Here is a 19,589-nt window from a genome sequence, read left to right on the forward strand (position 1 = left end):
GGACAGGAGGGTCAACCAGTCTGAGATCACGTTTTTTATATATATAGATATAGATATATACGCACGTAAACAAGTCTAATAAAACAACACCAGTGACAGTTGGTATGAGTTTCTGGATTATTTTATTGATTGTGAAAATCAGGAGCATTTACACATTCACAGCCCTCAGGCCTGCAGCACACAAAGGCAGTCCTCCATTCAGAAGCACACATCCACTCCCCCCTGGCCCGTGGGCTTTATAGGGCAGAGCATCATACAGAATGAGAGGACCGGGCTTGGTGCTGGGAGGCCAGTGAGCTGACAGAAGGCGCTCCGACCACCGAGCAGTGCCAGAGAAAGCTGCTCAACTCCCTCTGAAACCGCGAGGTGGTGACAGAGGCCACACAACATCCGCTAGGGATTCATTCACCAACACTGGAGTCACTGAAGAAAATCATTTAAAACAAAAAAACAAAACCCCCGCCACATTATTTCCGGCATAAATTTTATAGCGTTGTTGAAATTTGTTCAAATCTTATTTGGAATGTTTTTCTTCTTTACAAAAAAAGTGGTAGAACGAGCTCCTTGGACGAGATTTAGAAAAAGCTTAAGCAGACCGTCATAATCTCAGGACAGAGGTGACCAAAGACTAGTGGCCAGCCGATTATATCATATGCTCGTAAACTTCTTGATGAGGGGATGACACACACACACACACACACACACACACACACACACACACACACACACACCCCCTTATGACACATTGGGGCTGGGGGCGGGGCTAGTCGTGCTGTTGTCCTGATTGGCTGCCGGGCTCCCTCGAGGCGGGACCTCGATGATGCGGGGCTTGTCGATGATGCGGGCGCGGCGGTCGCCTTTCTCTACGATGCCGATGATCCAGGCCCCGCCGGCGGCCCCCTGGCCTCCGAACCCAGAGCCCTGGCTCTTCATCTCCGAACAGAACTTGGCCGCCTGCTCCCTGGGGAGGCAGACCAGCAGCCCGCCTGGAGAGGAGGGCACAGGAAGAAGGGCACCCACAGTCATTTTGGCGCCAGAATCCACCGTGGCTGGTACCACTTCCATTTCTGCTACTTATTTTTACAATCTTTTTTTGCACTTATCGTTGTTTATTTCATCTGTTTATTTGGCTGTTGAGGAACCACGCCTGAGGAATGTACTCTTTGTGTACTTGTATAATAAGAGGAAATAAAAGTAACCGATACTGATTCTGAAGGACAGGGATGTCGGACGGCTGTTCAACAGCCCAAACACGACGTATAATCAGACGTTCTGCTGCATTCCATTCCCCACCCACACTGGCTAGTTACCAACTCATTGTATTCTAGGAGCCGTCCTACCAGAGGTTTCCGCGGACGTGCCCTGGATCAGGTTGAACAGGTTTCCGCACGCCTTGCTGATGGCGGCCATCTTAGCGATGATGGGCAGGTTGTGGATGACGAAGGAGACCTCGCTGCGCTGCTGCGCCGCCAGGTTGTTGGCGTGGCCCAGCAGCCCGAAGCCCGTCACGTCCGTCCCTGCGTGGGCCTGGAACTTGTGCATAAGGCCAGCCGCTGGAAAGGTAATGTTGCTTTTTCACTCGCATCAAACATACGTTTCATTGAAGTACTACGGGAAACACTGAACTCTGTCACGCAAAGTACTACAATGTAGGTGGACAGAACACCATGCTCCTTCTGGCTGCACTGTAGGACAAAAAGACTGGGTTTACCTGTGCGATTGAGTGTTGCCATGGAGAACATGGCTTCCTGATAGGCCTCTTTCACTTCCTCCTTGCTGACAACAAGCTTGATCTTGTTCCATCTTTCAGGCTGGGGAGGAGAGACGTGTGAAGAAGTAGGACGGAGACAGTGGACACGTCCCTATGTGCCATGTTGACGATACAAAGACTGTGAGACTGTGAGAAGGGGAGGGCTGACCTGATCCAGCCACTGATGGGCGTTGACTGCTACCTGGGTTCCGAGGGGCTTGGTGAGCACCAGGACGTCTCCCGGTACGGCTCCATCGGGCCTAAAAGGTCACACGGAGACTCAGTAGCACCGTGTTCAAACATACGTTTGAATAGTCCACACAATGCATATCAGAAAATAATTTTTTTTTTTAGATCCAGATAAATCTATATCAGATTGCTGAAGCAGGATGTGACATCCGATATTCAAGAGGTACACATGAGACCATATCTGCAAGCCAGCATGCAAAACAAAGCCCTTTCAGTTCACAGTTGTGCAGCGTGTCACTGCTGAAAGGCGTCCTTACATGATGAACTCGCTGGGCTGACACACGACTGAGGCCACGCCTCCAACGATGATCCACGGGTTGACCACCGTCTGCCCCCCGGTCACCGAGGTGCCCCCCTCCTCCGCCGCGTCCCGGAACCCTCGCATCAGCAGCGGCATGGCTCGCTCGCGCTCCTGAACACAAGACCGCACATCTCTCGTTCACAACGCGCCGCACCATGAAACGTCCCCGAAACACGTTCTTCGGCCGGCATGTCTTGCCCCCCGGACGACCCCCACACTTCCCCCCCCCCCCACCTTCTCGTTCATCTTCTGGCTGACACTGAGCAGCATCAGCATGTTGTCACACTCTGTGATGCCCATGGCGTAGAGGTCACTGAGGACGTTGGCGCAGGCGATCCGGCCCTGAGAGACAACGGGGACAGGGTGAGGATGGGGAGATTCCCTTGCAGCAGTGCAGGGGACACATAGGGACACACAGCTGCTCTCAATTTAGCATGCAAGTATTCTGGGCTGCTTGAGAAACAAATTCACATTGTTAAAGAGTCTCCAAAAGTGATTCCAGTGGAAATGTTGCAATTGAACTATACTACAAAATATGGGCCGCCTGGGGACACTCGTTCAGGATAGCCTCCAGGTTGGTAGAGCTGCCTTGGAGCCTGTAGGACATGTTCTCCATAGTGGGGGAGTACCAATAGGCTTGTTTCAACACTGTGCCAAGCTGTGGTGGAGTTGCGCAGCAGGCATAGTGCGGTTCAAGAGGAACACACAGCCGCAGAGAAGGAAAAACCTCCCTACCGATTCTATTTATGTTTATTCCAATTACCAACCGGAAACCATTAGCAGGTAGAGATGTTTGGTATACTTGGCCTTCGTTTTAACATTGACATGATTGCTAAATACGTTCATGTTCAAAGTAAGTTATTATATGCAACAGTTCATCATAAAATGGTCCAGTCTGTAGCCCCCACGCCTACGGTGTTTTGTACTGTCCTGTATTGAGTGAGGTGTCCTGTACAGTCCTGTATAGTGTAAGGTGTCCTGTCCTGGCCTGTTTAGTGTGAGGTGTCTTGTCCAGGCCTGTATTGTGTGAGGTGCCAGTAGGTACTTCCAAAATGGTATAAACATCTACAACAGCATGTGGCAGCCAAGTGATGAGGTTCTTGGATAGATTAATTTTTTCACACACACACACACACACACACACACACACACACACACACACACACACACACACACACACACACACACACACACACACACACACACACACACACACACACACACACACACACACACACACACACACACACAGTGAGGAAAAGTGGCACACTGCCGTGGTGTACGTACGCGTCTGGAAGAGGGTGACATTTGTAGGACACTTATATAATGCTTGATGATTCAAAATACAAAATGGTATGTATTTTTTAATCAACAAGCGAGTTGGGGGTAACCTGGGCCTTTACATTTACACATGCGTTAAACCTCTTCATTAGTTATTTAGGTCGGTGCCAACCCTATATCACTTTGGTGACTTTTAAGATAAGTTGGGTAGTTAGGTTTGTTTGTTTGGAGACGTAGCTGAGAGCCATGCCGTGTTTAGATTATTGGTCTTTGTTTTGGCCTGACCCCAACTGAGCCGTCCTCTCCCACATTGTTGATAAACCCTTTTGAATTTGTTCTTATCTGAAACAGGTATATACAGGTATAAACCAATATTATGCAATGTCAAGAAATGGATGCTCAGATCGCCAGCAGCTAAGCCCGCCACCACCCTGAGAGGCTCTATACCTTCTCATGTCGACTTCACATTAATACCTGCTACTCCAACACTGTCAATTAGTCTAAAAAAATTATTGAAAAAACAACTATTACAGTATACACAAGTGCTGAGGGATCTCAATTCAAAATCAACTACCAAAGAAACAAAGCTTAGTATTCCTAAACTTTGTTTCTTTGGTAGTTGATTTTGAGTAGAGATCTCTCAGCTCTGGTTCACATAATACATGACAATGATGGTTGAGCAAAGAAAACTCCATAAAAGGTGAATTTTGTTTGAGACACAATCATATGCAATAGCTTCCTGTCTGAGGTTGGCCAAGTGTTTGCTTAATATGGGTGTTGTCTTTATCATGTTAGAGCACAGTGGCTTACCATCATGTAGGGATCCTCCACCAGAGGATAGAAGAAGTCCGTGGTCTGGACGAGTGAGAGACCTCCGTGTCTCAGAGGAATCACACACGAGTCCATCCCTATGCCTACACACACACACACACACACACACACACACACACACACACACACACACACACACACACACACACACACACACACACACACACACACACACACACACACACACACACACACACACACACACACACACACACACACACACCTTTATATCTTGAACTTAATAGAGTCAAGGTCTATCTGTATTCACATGCATTTAAAAGTTATATTACATTTTAACAGGCTTACCATTGTCACAGGACAATATATTTTTTTATGATTTACCCTTTACAAGTTTCGTTTTATTCCAACCGGAACTAGGGTATATGCCAGGGCACCTGTCAATGGCTACAGCATGGCGAGCAAGCAACGAAGAACCAAACAGCCTTCTGATGTAGTGGAGGATCTTAAAGTAAACCAACAGCCTTCTTATGCATTGAGGATCTTAAGTTAAGATAGATGAGCGAAACAAACAGCGTTCTGATGTATTAGAGGATCTCAAACTAAATGGGCTAAGCGTGCGTCTCAGCGCCCCGACGTTGACGGCGGCTCTGCGGGACATACCAAGGCGAGGGCCGGGGGGCTGCTGACCGAACTCCGAGGCCTGGTCTCCGGCCTCCCCTGCGCCGGCAGCCGGGTCGGGCTCCAGTCCCGCCAGGAGTCTGAGCAGAGCCTCCTGGGGGACCTTACAGCCTCACCCCTTCAGGTCGGAGAAGGCTGTGAGACGGAACCCACGATCCAGCCCATGATCCTCGGGTTTGAAAGGCTTGTATCCGGGTAGTAAACAGCCCTCGACTCCCACGGCCTCGGCCGGGGGAGTGGGGGGAGTGGAGCCGGACATGTGTGAGACGTAGTCACTGAAGCCTCTGCTCAGCCCTGATTTGCAAAATATGAATGGCGCGACCACTACTGTCGCTTGACTCCGCCGCCAGCCCCACAGGAAGGATCTTTGGACGATGACGTCATTGCTCCAAACCGTAAGGTGTACCCTACTACGAAAAATATATTTAAATCAAACAGAAACCTTAAACATGCTGTTACTCAGTTGAACACGTTATTAAGCCATACAATAAGGATTTTAAACGTTATATGATTCAATATTCGACTTCAAACGGAACAAGTATAATGGATTGAGCGATTTACACCCCCATAACCAGGAGTGGAATGGTATATTCCGTAGTAGAGCGCTCTCTATCGCCCCGGTCGGATCTGAACGGTATTCGCTTGCTCACCATGACTCGGCTTGAGGTCCGAGGCAGCGGTCTAAAGTCTATTCTACTTCGGACTCCGGACTGTGTTAAAGGCCGTTAGGTGGCCGTCATGATAGAACTGTTCCAAATAAATGATCCTAAGGAAAGGTGTGTGGGAAATAATAGTTATTATTATGGCTTGTTTCCTGTTTTAAGAAGTTTTCAGAAGGAGATTCCAGTACGGGCATTTCTACACGGTGCTGATTTTAATGTTTTACAGAACCTTTTTCCAAGTAATACTATTGGCGAAAATGGAATTTAGAATTCATATCAATTCAGTTAAAATGAATACAATAAACGAAAAACAAAAGAGTAGATGGCTGAACCTTCTGGGGCGCTACCCATGCCTGGAACGGTTTGGTTCAAGAATAAATGTCGCTCCCTCTCCTCCCTGACCTTTGACTCCTGTCCATCAAAGCCCCAAAAAGTAAATCCCCTACTGCAATTATCCTCTTGAATATTATTTATTTGACAGTCTCCAATTATACATTGTTGATGTTCTTTTCATGATAATAATCTATAATTACTGACACTATTCACACAATAAAGGATGAAACCATAAGGTGTAAGTTATCAACTTTTCTTTCACAATTATTGGAGTGAACAGCCCATAGAATGTTACCAACCATCATGTTGTATGGCCCAGTGCAGCACTCAAACTTCAAACTCATAGAAATATATTAAACCAAATCTGTTCTTAACTTTGGCACTTTTTTTTAATCATGATATCCAGATAAATTCAATCATTCTGAGCCTATCAATTCTATCAATTGTTGTTATTTTTTAAGTCAGAATTAGCTATTTTCTAAGTAATAGGAAAAGCCTCAGACTCATTATAGAACAAGGAATCTATTTGGGTAAAATAAATAAAAAACGAATAGCTATAATCATTTATGGGTGAACATTCTCAAAGATAAAACTATGTAACAGCTATACAAAACAAGGACAGGCACAGTTAAATCTTTGTTGGATCGAGGGTATAATTAAGGATTAAAAATAAAATAAATCTGGTACACAGGCACAGAACACTGAATGGATACTTTGATTAGCATTTAGAGAGTATACCAAACTCTAATCCATAATACATCAGACGCATTGAGAGGGGCCAAATGAACAACGACACATGAAGCCTCATCTGTCCTCCTAATAAACAAACACTATATTATTCACATTATATTACTGTGTTCAAGATGGTTCCAGTGTTGTCTGGAGACCTTTAAAAAGAGCCTTGCACGTGGCCTTCAGCCTCATCAGAGGTGGATGATTGGGTTCCACCTCTGTGCTCTGCCCTCTGGTATTAAAACACATCATTACACCTGCGTTGCTATAGCAGGAGGACAGTGTGAACCCGGGGGGGGGGGGGGGGGGACGATAGAAAGTCAATCTACATCAGGGTTTGAATACGCATAGCAGACTTGAACAGCGATGATATTACGCTCATCACTGGCTACGGTTCTTCTGCTGCTCTCCGACCACTTCACACCAGCCATCCTTTGATCCTGACGGGGCTTTGTTCCCGTTAGTCGCCTTAGACCAAAGCACTGTGTCCATTGGGAGGGGGTTGGGTGGACCTCTTCTTTGCGTGTAAGCCAGAAGGGGTTACTGTATGCAGTCCATGACGTGTATTTGCAGCGTGTCCATGTCCGGGGCCTGGTACTGGCACTTAGGACAGCGATAGTCTGGCAGCTCCTCGGCGCCGGGGCCGGCTCCGGGGCCCGCACCCACTTGTGGGAGGCCCTGGCTGCGGAACGACTGGGGCGGTGGAGCGGTGTTGAAGGCTGAGCAGGGGGGAGCACCAGGCAGCAGGGAGAGGCAGAGCCACACGAAGAGAGGAGAGAGGGAGACAGAGGGAAGACCGCTGTGGGTTAGCTTCAGCATGTTTAGATCAATACAGCAAGTGGTTTAAGATGAGGTCATCAAGAAAATAACAATCCTCTTTTGAGCTTGGTGACATAAGCAAAGTTCAGAGACTGACATTTCTTGATCCAAAGTGACTATCATTTTTGAATTCATCTGAGTAAGTTATCATTAACTATTTGGATGATAAGTCCAAGGATGAACCTCAAAAATGGAATAGGCAACTATTGAATACTGAAGCCCAGATAGAGTGTGCTGCACCTTGTGGTGCTAGGTTTGTGGGCCGCTGGGCTCTGAAGTCGTCCAGGTGTCTCTGCTGCATCTCTTCAATGCGAGCGCTGAAAGAAGAGAGGACCACTCGTTACGGTCACGATAGCCTTCCCTCACGATGGGTCAAGCCTTACACTTCACCATCAACCCAATGCTATTGCACATGAGGGAAAAGTAGTACACCGGGGAGACAGAAGCTCTGGAGGTAGAGCGGGGTTGACTGGTAACCAGAAGGTTGCTGGTTGGATCCCCGGCTCCTCCTAGCTGAGTGTCGAGCTGTCGCTGAGCAAGACGCCTCACCCTGGCTGCTCCTGACGAGCTGGCTGTCGCCCTGCGTGGTTGACTCTGCCGTCGGGTGTGTGAATGGTTGTATGTCGCTTTGGATAAAAGCATCAGCTCCCTAAAGAGCCGCTGGTCCTAAACCGAGTAATGCTGTCCTACCGCGAGGCTCCCTCCTGTTTGAGTCGGTCGATCTCGGCCATCGCCTGGGTCAGCTGATCCTGTAGCTCCTCCTTCCTCTGGTTCAGCTTCTCCCGGGCCTCGCGCTCCGCCAGGAAGTCGGCCTTGTAGATCTCTGCCTGGACGCGCACACAGAGGAGCGCACAAACACAGGAGGAAGGCCGAGGATGAGAGGTGGGATGCAACAGAGGCATCAACAAACACAGTCAGAAGGATTTTTGGAGCCCATGCCTTGTTCTGCTATTTAGATATATGTTGGCAGAAGGGAAGGTTGTCTGGGAGGGAGGGGAGGGTGTAGGACACTTAAATGTGCCTTAAGTGAAAGGCAGGGGGAGGGGTTATTGTCGTTATATATTTATTAATATCTCGTACTGTATTCTATTTATTCTTTATTTATTTATTTTAAAAAAGGACTGAACAAGATCTGCACCTTAATTTCGTTGTGTAAACACTGTATTTAACCCAATGACAAATAAAGATTCTATTTCTATCTATTTCTATTTTTTTCTAGTTCCTGTGGGGCAATAACGTGACAACATTTTGATTGAGCATTTAATAATTTATTACACATGAGAACATTTTTGGGCTCAGTAAACTGGATTATTTTTAACACAAAAGGGTAATACCAAAAAGGTATCTTGTGGTCTCCTATCATGTTAGATAATTATGCTACAAACTATGGCCCAGCTGTAGGGATAGTTTGCTGGTTCACAAGCACAGCGACGATCAGTTTTTAGGAGAAAGGCATTTAGCGAATGATCCAGCAATTAAAATTGGATAATCTTGTCCTAGAATGACCGAGCTCATGAAGTAGACCTAAGCTTGTAGTCTGCAGCTTGCCTTAATCTACCTTTGTACCAGAGTTAGTTTGCAATTTGAGAAGGTGTCTTTGCCTATTACATAATGTATGACCATCAACACTACAGGGTGACTTATTCACTCAAATGACTGCACTTAAAAGGACCATGGAATCTGGTGGTGAACCCATCGCAGCCGTCAACCCTGGCTTCACGAAGATAGAGTTGATTTGCGACTCAAAGCGCTTCTGAAGAGGTGTGTAGGTACATTAGGCTGGAGGTGGATTCAGCATTGCATATAGGACATTCAGGACTGGTGACAGCTATAACTCGAAGCTGCTAGCCTTGGTTATGGGCCTCGTGTGGCCAAAGGCACTTGGGTAGATGTACTTTTCTTTTATTTTCACTGAAAGTCAGGGAATCCCCTCCTTAGTTCCTGATTAGGTGACCTGAAAGAAGCATTAGGTCTGTCTGCCAGGCGCTGCACGTTGAACGTTCCCAGTAAGTTAGTCCATTGGGGGGGTTGTTCCGTGTGCTACCTGCCCTTTAAGTTTCTTCCATGGGGAGTGGGGCTCTGGACGCGGGGGTTGCCCTGTACATCTCCCTCACATTGATCACTTTGCTCCAGAGACACTAAGCGCTAAGGTAAGCGGTGGATGCCCCATGTTTTGAATTACTCTTGCTAGCCAGGGTCTGTTTCTTTTCTTTCTTAGGAGTTCATCTCTAGTAGTAGGTTTGTTTTGTTAAGTTGCTTTCCTTGGATTCACCATCGATCCCCTTACCCTTCCCTTTGTGTTTCCCCTTAATAAATGCATTACCTATCCGGTGTGTCTCTTCAATGCTTTCCCCCACTAGTTGGTATGATAGTTACTAATCAGACCACTTAAAGGAACGCAACAGGAGGTATACTCTGCTTCACACCCTGGGACTCAAATGGGTGATAAAAACATAAAGAGCTTTATTGCCAGTTGATGCCGGACAATGTTGATTTTTTTGTTTCTGAAAAATAACTTGATGATGGTAGAGAAGCAGCAATGAGCCAAGGATCTATCTGACAGGGGCTGAGGTCACGCTACAGCACTACCTTTCATTGTGAACTTTATGGTCTAATTGTGGCAAAAGTGGAATTTGTATTAATGTTTATTGTACAAGAGAACTAGATTTGATCCTTCTTCATTTGAACTTTTATTTGTTTTTTTATACAAGTAGTTATTCTCTGTAGCCTAAACTGTTTTATTATAAGGTGGAACCTTTTAGTACAATATTAAATCGTGTTAATGAATGCAGACGAGTGTGTGAATGTGCAGCCAAACCTGAGCAGTAAGCACGGGCACCGTCTCCAGGGTGTATCTCTGCTGCTCCACCTCCTCCTTCAGTTTGTCTATCAGGTCCTGTTTGAGGGCCAGGGCGCGCTCCGCCTCCTCCAGCCTGCCGCACATGTCCTCACCCTGAGAGAGAGGAGAGGAGACACCACACCTTATAGACAGGGCTGTCTGTCTCTGGGTCCCCCTGAGAGAGGAGACACCACACCTTACAGACAGGGCTGTCTGTCTCTGGGTCCCCCTGAGAGAGGAGACACCACACCTTACAGACAGGGCTGTCTGTCTCTGGGTCCCCCTGAGAGAGGAGACACCACACCTTACAGACAGGGCTGTCTGTCTCTGGGTCCCCCTGAGAGAGGAGACACCACACCTTACAGACAGGGCTGTCTGTCTCTGGGTCCCCCTGAAGAGGAGACACCACTGAAGAGACCACACCTCAAAGACAGGGTTGTCTGTCTGTCTGTCTCTGTGGTAATGACATTGACATGGTACAGATAACAGACTGCAGTCAAAGGTTGCACACACACACAAAATTACCTCATTCTTCAACTTAGAGTCGTATTCCTTGAACAGACACGTGTAGGCATGTTTCAGTTGAGTCAGTTTTTTCCTGAAAAATAAATAAGAGCAATTCAATCAATAACAATAAAACAAACACAACAGTTCGACAAGAAGACATATTAAGTCCTACATAGAAAAAAAAACACTTCAAATCCAGTGAGCATTTCTTTGATGTGGTAATGCAGGCAAAGCCCTGCATGCACATCGCTGTGTTCTGCCGGAGAGTAGAGCTCTGTGAAGCTCTGTTAGAGCTCTGTGTATTTTTGTAGCTCTGTAAAGCTCTGTTTAAAGGGGACTTATTATACCACCAGGTGTGAGTGTGATTAGCCTTACAAGCCGTTTCGAAAATCGGCCTAATATGACATCACTAGTGGGTGTGTCCACCTAGATCTGTGCTGGATAGATGAGCAATGTTTACTTCAGTCCACTGGGTAGGCTGGTAGATAGATCTATCCAGCACAGATCTAGGTGGACACACCCACTAGTGATGTCATATTAGGCAGATTTTCGAAACGGCTTGTACGGCTAATCACACTCACACCTGGTGGTATAATAAGTCCCCTTTAAACAAAGTGATATCAATTTCTCCTGGTCCAAAATCACTTAAATGCACAAAGTTATAAAAACGTAGGATAGGATTTTATGACGGACTTAAACAGACTAAACTCATGTAATAGCATGTGTTAACCTATAGAGGTCTATCAAATGTCTGGCTCCAACCCCAGCCCCTAACCTGACTGTAGCTAGTGGGAAGGACAACCAGATACCCTCTCCCAGAATACAATGGAGGGGTCTATGAGACGTCAGTCATAAGCGTCCTAAGGGTTTCCCTTTATCCAGTAAATAACATTCTTCAACTGTATACCATCAGATGCAATCGGAGTATCTCCTGCTACAGTGAGTGTGTTTGTGTGTGGGTTGGGGTGTTTGTGTGATGACACACCTCTCTTCTATGACCACGTGGCGCTCTGCCTTGAGGGCGTTCTCCAGGCTCTGGGTCTGCAGCAGCAGCTTGTCCACCGCCACATTGTGCTGCTTCTTCTGTTGCTCCAGCTCCCGCTCCGACCCCTGCAGAGCCTCGATCTTCATACACAGCCTGGTCGCACACGCACCAAACACACACACACACAATTGCAGGTAGCATTTTGTACAAATAGGGAAACAACAAAAGAGAACAGAAAGACAAGTAAGCACAAGTGATATTATTAAATATGTGAAAGAGGTAGATACGGTTCTCATTATTCAATATATCAGACAAAAGACCATTCGGTCAACTGGTCGCCATTTGTCCATTTTGAGTAATAACGGGTATGTAAAGATCGGTGGGCCAACCCCTCTAGGTTTGAGGAACACTTTCCTATCAATATCAGTATCAATGAAGTATCAATGAACACTTTCCTTCAACCAACATTTATGTGTGAAAGCATGCTGCATCAAACCACTGGCGAACCAGTAAGGCCTCGGTCGTTGAACTTAAAGGTTCACAATTTTTGTGAGGTGCTTTGGGAATATTTTATTTTACATACCGGTAATTCTTTCTCATTGGAAAATCTAACGATTTATGAATCGGTCAAAGGACACACACAGAAACCCTTTCACGATCCTACAGTTTATGTACGTACACGCAGACGGATCGATAGAACAAGCACACACCAGAGCCCCATGAACACAAAACACAGCATGCTCACCCTAACGTACGCACACACAGTGGTAAGGCTGCATAGGGCAGAGATCAGACGTACTTTTCATTCAATATCTTGCGGTCGTTGTCGCTCTTCTCCAGGGCGCTCTGCCTCTCGTTCAGCTCCCCCAACAGGGATGTGGCCTGGGCCTTGAGAGCCTCGCAGTCCTTCACCAGCTGCAGAGGAAACTAGCTGTGAATCGCTGTGGTTCTCATTAGGGACGTCCTTGCTCTGTACATTACAGTAGGGTTATAATTACATTATAATAGAAGGCTATTTGTATCTATATTTAATAAATAATTATAGCTCTGAAACAAATCAATCAGGCAATAAATGTATACATAAATATATTAATAATTCAATATATTGAAATATATAAATACGTTTTTATTTTAAAAGGGATTTTTTTCCAAAAGAACTAGGGTTATATATTTCAGGGGACTTTAATTTTATTATAGTACCATTGTTTCTTTAATTCCACATTTATTTCATAATACCACATTTCCATCTGGTACATTCAAATGAAAGCAACAGCATTGAATCACTGAATGGCCTGATGGGTGGAGTACACTTCACACAAAGGGCCTAGGACAGTACGGTTGGACAAGCTGTTGTGGGACGGTATGGAGACATGGATGGCCACCATGCTAGATCAAACTGTGATCAGCCCATACTTTTCTGCCACGTGTTGAAGCCTTTTTAGAAATACAACGAGTCAACTAAGAGCCGTACTCCAAGGGAATTCCACGTGTCTTTATGACACCTCCTGCTAGCCCTCTGAAAGGAGATCCTCATCTCATGTTTACATGAGAGCTGGTCCTACTGTGACCGCTGACCACTGAAGCTCTTATCTCTCTATATTTAATGACCTCATTCTATCTCTACATTCACTGATATGTTAAGGTTAACTACGTTTTTTTATTGACGCAATTAAAGTTAAACGCTGTATTAATGTATTTATCATATGGTTAAAGGAGCCATTATCTGGCGCATATGAAGGAAAGGTCCACCGAGGCCTACATTCTGAGGGACATTCACCTGTCCCTCATTTACACCATTTGATCCGAGATGAACCGCGGTATACTCTCTCTGTATTGGCCCCTAAAAAGCCTCTGTATACCTGTCTCACGTCATCCTGAGAGGAGGAGACGGGGAGGGCTTTGCGACGTCCAAAGGGATACGTCCAAAGCCTTTCTCTCACGTTACTCACACTGACTTCAAGGTTAAAGTTAACTAGTTAATACTACAGTTAGAGTCAAACACTGCCTGCTTTATCAATGGATCCATTCCTTACACTGACATAGCGGTTAAACGAGAGTTAATGTAGAGCATACAGCCCCCATTGGCCTTCAGGTGTGAAAGCCACTCAAGTAGGAGCCCGGTCCTGACCATACACACCTGGCCACAGTCCTTCTCCTTCTGCTCCAGGAGGACTTCAGTCCGGTCCCGCTGGGCCGAGCTCTTCTGGAGGGAGTCCAGCTTCTCCTTCAGCTCCCGATACCTGCAGAGAGACAACAGGCTCACACTGCCGCTCACACTCCACTCAGCACAACACAGACAGGAGTATAGAGCCCGGATGAGAGACCTGGATCATTTCCACTTATAGAGAACTGGACTGTGAGCCATATCACTTCAAAACAATGTGGCTGGTGAAGATGACATAGTATATAAAATGTATACTGAGTACAAAAATCCAATTGTAACGTATAAAAGGACCTCTTCAATGACCTTCACGAGGGCCCTTGTGCACAGAGCATGTTTTTGTGCAGCATGGCGCTTGGATGAAGCGCTGTGCACTGAGAGAAGGAGGGTTATGCTGTTATGGGCTTTGGGTCCATGACAGCCATGTTGGTATCGATGACAAAACTACAGTCATTCTGAACACTGGCTGACAGACACTGAACAGACACTAGGTGAAATGTTTAGCCATTCGGCACGGAGCGGCCTCCCACAGAAACTCTGTGCAGCACTTTTTATTCCTGGGTCTGCATTAGAATGCTTTAGATAATGGGTCTGCATTAGACCCATTAGGGACTGCCTAATGCCCATAAGGGTCAACGTATTAGACCCAAAAGGCTCTAATACAGACCAATTAGGGTCTACATTAGACCCATTGGGGTATACATTAGACTGCATTCAACCCAGTAGGGTCTTTATCCAACCCAGTAGGGTCTGTTTTAGTTCCAAACATAAATCCTGGTGGACAATCTCTGAGGAGATCATTTTAATCTGTTTCAGGTTCAGAGGCACCAAAATAAAAACAAGAAATAACCCTAACCTCCAGAATAAGAGCACCATTTGAGCACACCAGTATGAGGTCATTACATGATGAAAACATCTCTGATCACCGTTCCATCACTCAAGCCATTTTTCTTAAACCAAGGAACAACTAAAGAGAACAAATAGATAAGGACTAAGAAACTCATCACACAGAAACAGGCAACATCCAAATGAAAGAAATGAAATGCACGTCACGTAACGCATGCAGGTAGTACCGGAAGCAACACGCAGCACCGGAAGCAACACGCCACTCTGCCTGCAACAGGCAGAGTGGAAGCAAAGGAGGGAGGGGCATGAAGCAAAGGACAGGAGGCCTCAGAGAGCCAGAGCTCACCTGCCCTGCGTGGCCTGGAGCTGCTCTGTGAGTTTAGCCAGGCTAGAGCTGAGAACAGAAGACAGCACGCAGAGGGGACAGACGTCTCACGGGTCAAGGCTCTTTGGTAGTAAGGCAGAGGATACAGAGGTCATAGAGGTCTGCATGCTTCTATATAATGCTTTTATAAAGTAACATTGGGGAGGGGCCCAAAGCACTTAGTATGCGGTGGGAACACAGCTGAATACACTGTCGCTATGAACCACGTGCCAGGCAACACCACCCCCTGGTGGATAAACTAGGAAACACACTCCTGGTCACGGGTTGGGTGAGCATGCGGCATATGGTCACAGTTGATTAATTTGTCATCGCCCATATTTGGCGTGTCTGATTACTAGGGCGGCCGCATAACCAAAGGTCACCGAGTCCACTGCCTAATAATGAAGCACTTTATGAATTAAACACATCAGCAGAGGGCAATCGTTGCAATGGCAGCTGGGGTAAACCAACAGCAACAGACAAGACGCTTAAGATGGCTTTGGTGCAGTTAGTCCAGCACAGTCCAATGGTAGCCCTCAGGAAGAGGTTCCTACCTGTCCGAAGAATGCTGCGCCTCAGACCGGTGGTGCGACGCCTCCTCCGTGACACAGCCCGTCTACCGGACAAAAAGCTCCATTAACCACAGACTACAGACTCATTGTTTAGATCGGCATTAGAAGCAAAGGTCCAATGGAGATGCATTTAGACCTTTATTGTGATTATTGTCACTGGTAACGTAGGCAAGAAAAATATTGTATAATGTGAAAGAGAAAGGCAACTCAATAGTTGGATTCTGAAGTTATAAGCAGCAATGTTTTATTATTCATGAAACCATGTTTGATGAATAAAACAATGATTACTTTCACTCAGCAAAGCGGTCCAGATATTCGGACAGACTGCCAAATGGATGTTTCTACACCGTGGCTGTACATACAGCCCAACGAGGGGCCTGAAATACCTGTGCCTGAGCCAGTTTGGCTCTCAGCAGATCCCTGTCTTTCTCTGACTCCTCTTTCTCTCTCTCCAGCTCCTCGTTCCTCCTCCTCAGCTCCCTCATTCCGGTCTCCAACTTCTCTTTGTGGCCCTTGAGCAGGTTAAGAAACTCGTTTCCTCCTTCGGTTTTCTGTGGAAAACAAATATGTTGTATCGGTTGGAGCTGTCGGCTGACTCAAAGCTTGCACCCAGGCCAAGTCCTGACTAATACCGAGAGGACCATGTAGGGTGGAGCGCTGCACAAGCACGCAGATGTTGTTTGGAACATGGTCGGAAAACATGAACACACAACAATGATTCAAACAAAGAGGATCGGTTAAAATCATGGGTAGAAGTTCAAAGAAATGATTATATTAATCTCGAACAGCAAGAGCAGCTGAGGAAGTGGTACAGTGACAATCAGCCGTGAGCGGGAAGAGGCAGAGAACCAGCAGCATGGAGCCGATTGCACCAACAGCTTGGTACAATGCATACAGCACAATAGGCGGGCTCACCTGGCCATACTCCACAGACCCCATGTCCTCCCCAGCCTCTGAAAGAGAGCCTGGGGAGGTTCGGAGGCCACTACTCATGGAGCTATTCAAACTTGCACCATCCTAGACACACAAACACACCCGTCACGTGAAGAATGAATGCATCCGAACCAACACAAGGCTCACTGTGGTCACTTCCCCCTCGTTCCCCTTGAGCATACAGCTCTGGTGATTCTTACCTGGCTGGGGGCGTGGTGTGTGTTGTGATAGGTAGTCTAACCAAGGTGTGTGTGTTCTGATAGTGAGTCTTACCATGGTGTGCGTGTGTTCTGATAGTACGTCTCACCAGGCTTGGGCGTGTTGTGTGTGTTTTTGATAGTGACTCTTACCAGGCTGGTGTGTGTGTTCTGATAGTGAGTCTTACCATGTTGTGTGTATGTTCTTATAGAGAGTCTTACCAGCCTGGTGTGTGTGTTCTGATAGTAAGTCTTACAAGCCTGGTGTGTGTGTTCTGATAGTGACTCTAACCAGGCTGGTGTGTATGTTCTGATAGTCTCACCAGGCTGGTGTGTGTGTTCTGATAGTCTTACCAGGCTGGTGTCTGTGTGTTCTAATTGTCTTAACAGGCTGGTGTGTGTGTGTGCGTTCTAATAGTCTTACCAGGCTGCCTGGGGGCATTGTCTGTGTGTTCTGGTTCACCTCCTCTGCTGGTTTCCTTTCTCGCTGATCTAAAGTCTGAGACACAAAACAGACATTAAAGAAGGTCTGCCTGATTCTGACGAGAGAGGAGCATGGAGCAACATCTGTTTGATGTCCACCTGCTGCTATATGTATATTAAGTTATGTTATGCTAAAACCAGATTATTAAAACAGGGCTGTCCCTTTTCATTCATCATGATTTGGTTTTCAGTCAGCAGTGAAAATGTGTCTTAAAATAGCTAATAACTTCTCAAAAGGTATACAATGGAATTAATTTGGCTAATACCAAAATCAATGCTACATACATCCTAAGTATTTTAAGAGAATGTTATTGAACAAAAACAGTCTTTAAAAATGCTACAATCAAAAACACCTGTAATTAGGACATCGTAAAAATACCTGTTTTTCAAACCATTCATTTGCGTCGTTAACCTTTCTCTTTGTATAGCCCATAACCTGCCGTCTCTACGGGAACGCACACGAGTCCAAACCCAACACACCTGCGGCCCCTCCAGGGGTCCGTTCCTCGCAGGGTGGCCGGCCTGCTCCTCAGTCTGACAGCAGCTGGAGCTCTGGCTGGAGGAGCTGTGTCCGTTCACCAGCCCGTGCAGGGAGTGGTTCTCCTGGGCCAGTCTCTCCACCAGGGCCCTCGCCTCCTGGAAGCGGCAGCTCAGGAACTCCCTCTCCTCCCGCGTCTTCCGCTGCCAGCCCTCCATCTCCTCGCAGCGCTGCCGCAGGGCCAGGTTGCTGCAGCGGAGGGCCTCTGGAGGGCCACAGCGGGAGAGAAGGGGTTAACATGAGGATAAGACGTCAATAAAAAAAAAAAACTGCTGAAAGAGGACGTTTGGCCAGTCAGAACAACAGCATCTGGGAGACAAAGATTGGCTTTCAATAGTATTGGAACCGAAGAGTTGCGCACCTCTCAGTTGCTGGTTGTCTCCAAGCAGCCTGGTCACCACCTCATTAGCAGCCAGCTCTGGTGGAACCCGGAGCCCACCACTGCTATCCTCACCCGCCATGTCCCAGTGCATGGAACCGTCTTGCTGGGGCTGCACCATTCCTTACGCTTACACACACTTACACACACACACACACACACACACACACACACACACACACACACACACACACACACACACACTTAGTGTCACCTGACAATCCATCAACATTGAATACAGCATAAGCAGTTACTTTCACTTTAGATTCTCGACCATCAAATCAAATGCTTGAAGTACCAACCTTTTCCTTAACGTTTAATGCGCTGAAGCGACCCTACTACCAACCCCACTAACCCTACTTCTAATAAGCTACCACAGGGGTTAGGGTTAGGGCGATTGTAGCACATAAACAAACACACCAGAGAAATATGAAGACATTACGTCAACTTCAAATACCACGAGGAAGACAAGCTCAAATAAGACATCAGACACAACAAAAGGCTGAATAACGAGGTGATCCGGCTCTATTCTGATCAGGTTGACCGTTGATTAGAAGATTGACCATGTGATGTCAAACAGTAGAATACATAAACATGAAACGCTTACCTTTTTATTCAGCAGACTAACCAAAGTCAAGATTGACCTAAAAAAGAACCCGCCGTTGAATATAGGACCTGTATTTATATAATATATATATATGGCGCCGACGTTAGCCAGGTAGCGTGTGTTAGCTCGGTGTTTATCGCAGTGGGCTAGCAGGCTAACTCGACCACTCCGCGTTCGGCTCCTCTGGCGTCTGAAGTAACGAGACCCGTCGACCGGAGACACATCGCGAAGATCAACGACTCGTATACGTATCGCTAAGCATGCCCGTTGTTTTAATATACCGATGAGTTTATGGGCTTCATGAGGTGAGCTGTCAGAATAAAGTAGTCGGAGTTGTTGTTAGCTTCAGGAATTCCCCTTCCTCCTTCCGCAGGGGAGCGGTGACGTCATGACACTGCACTGAATCGGTGACGTCACGCTGTTCTGCCAGTCTAGTGCTGCGTTCCAGGGACACTTTTTTTAGCCCGTAAGTTACGAGCTGGATCTAGGAGTACGTCGATCTGGTACGAGTTCACGGCTAGTGAGTTGCGGGTTTGACTGCCGTTCCAGGGCACTTTCACGAGAAGAAGGTTGTGAAATCA

General features: G+C 46.6%; 2 protein-coding genes across 7 annotated transcripts; both read right to left on the reverse strand.

Annotated features, from left to right (window-relative positions):
* Nucleotides 1-105: 105 nt before the first annotated feature.
* Nucleotides 106-5,414, reverse strand: sephs3 (selenophosphate synthetase 3). Its single transcript, XM_060055983.1, has 8 exons — nt 5,034-5,414; nt 4,392-4,495; nt 2,535-2,642; nt 2,257-2,411; nt 1,920-2,010; nt 1,712-1,811; nt 1,341-1,553; nt 106-986 (listed from the first exon to the last, which is right to left on the reverse strand). The coding sequence occupies exons 1-8, from the start codon at nt 5,308-5,310 to the stop codon at nt 736-738; spliced, it is 1,299 nt and encodes a 432-aa protein (XP_059911966.1). The 5' UTR covers nt 5,311-5,414; the 3' UTR covers nt 106-735.
* Nucleotides 5,415-6,164: 750 nt separating this feature from the next.
* On the reverse strand, nt 6,165-19,539 carry ikbkg (inhibitor of nuclear factor kappa B kinase regulatory subunit gamma). Of its 6 annotated transcripts, none has more exons than XM_060055619.1 (16): nt 19,009-19,539; nt 18,384-18,530; nt 17,965-18,227; nt 17,426-17,500; nt 16,787-16,888; nt 16,258-16,422; nt 15,854-15,915; nt 15,282-15,329; nt 14,066-14,168; nt 12,728-12,843; nt 11,929-12,081; nt 10,962-11,034; nt 10,416-10,550; nt 8,288-8,424; nt 7,838-7,914; nt 6,165-7,497 (listed from the first exon to the last, which is right to left on the reverse strand). In XM_060055619.1, exons 2-16 carry the CDS (start codon nt 18,520-18,522, stop codon nt 7,319-7,321), a joined length of 1,827 nt encoding a protein of 608 aa, XP_059911602.1. In that variant the 5' UTR covers nt 18,523-18,530; nt 19,009-19,539; the 3' UTR covers nt 6,165-7,318. The 6 variants fall into 6 exon arrangements, with proteins under 6 accessions (XP_059911602.1, XP_059911612.1, XP_059911621.1 ...); XM_060055629.1 differs by having other exon boundaries at nt 18,384-18,540; XM_060055638.1 differs by lacking the exon at nt 16,787-16,888.
* Nucleotides 19,540-19,589: the final 50 nt, after the last annotated feature.

Source organism: Gadus macrocephalus, chromosome 1 (genome assembly GCF_031168955.1).
Source record: "Gadus macrocephalus chromosome 1, ASM3116895v1".
Taxonomy (NCBI): Eukaryota; Metazoa; Chordata; class Actinopteri; order Gadiformes; family Gadidae; genus Gadus; species Gadus macrocephalus.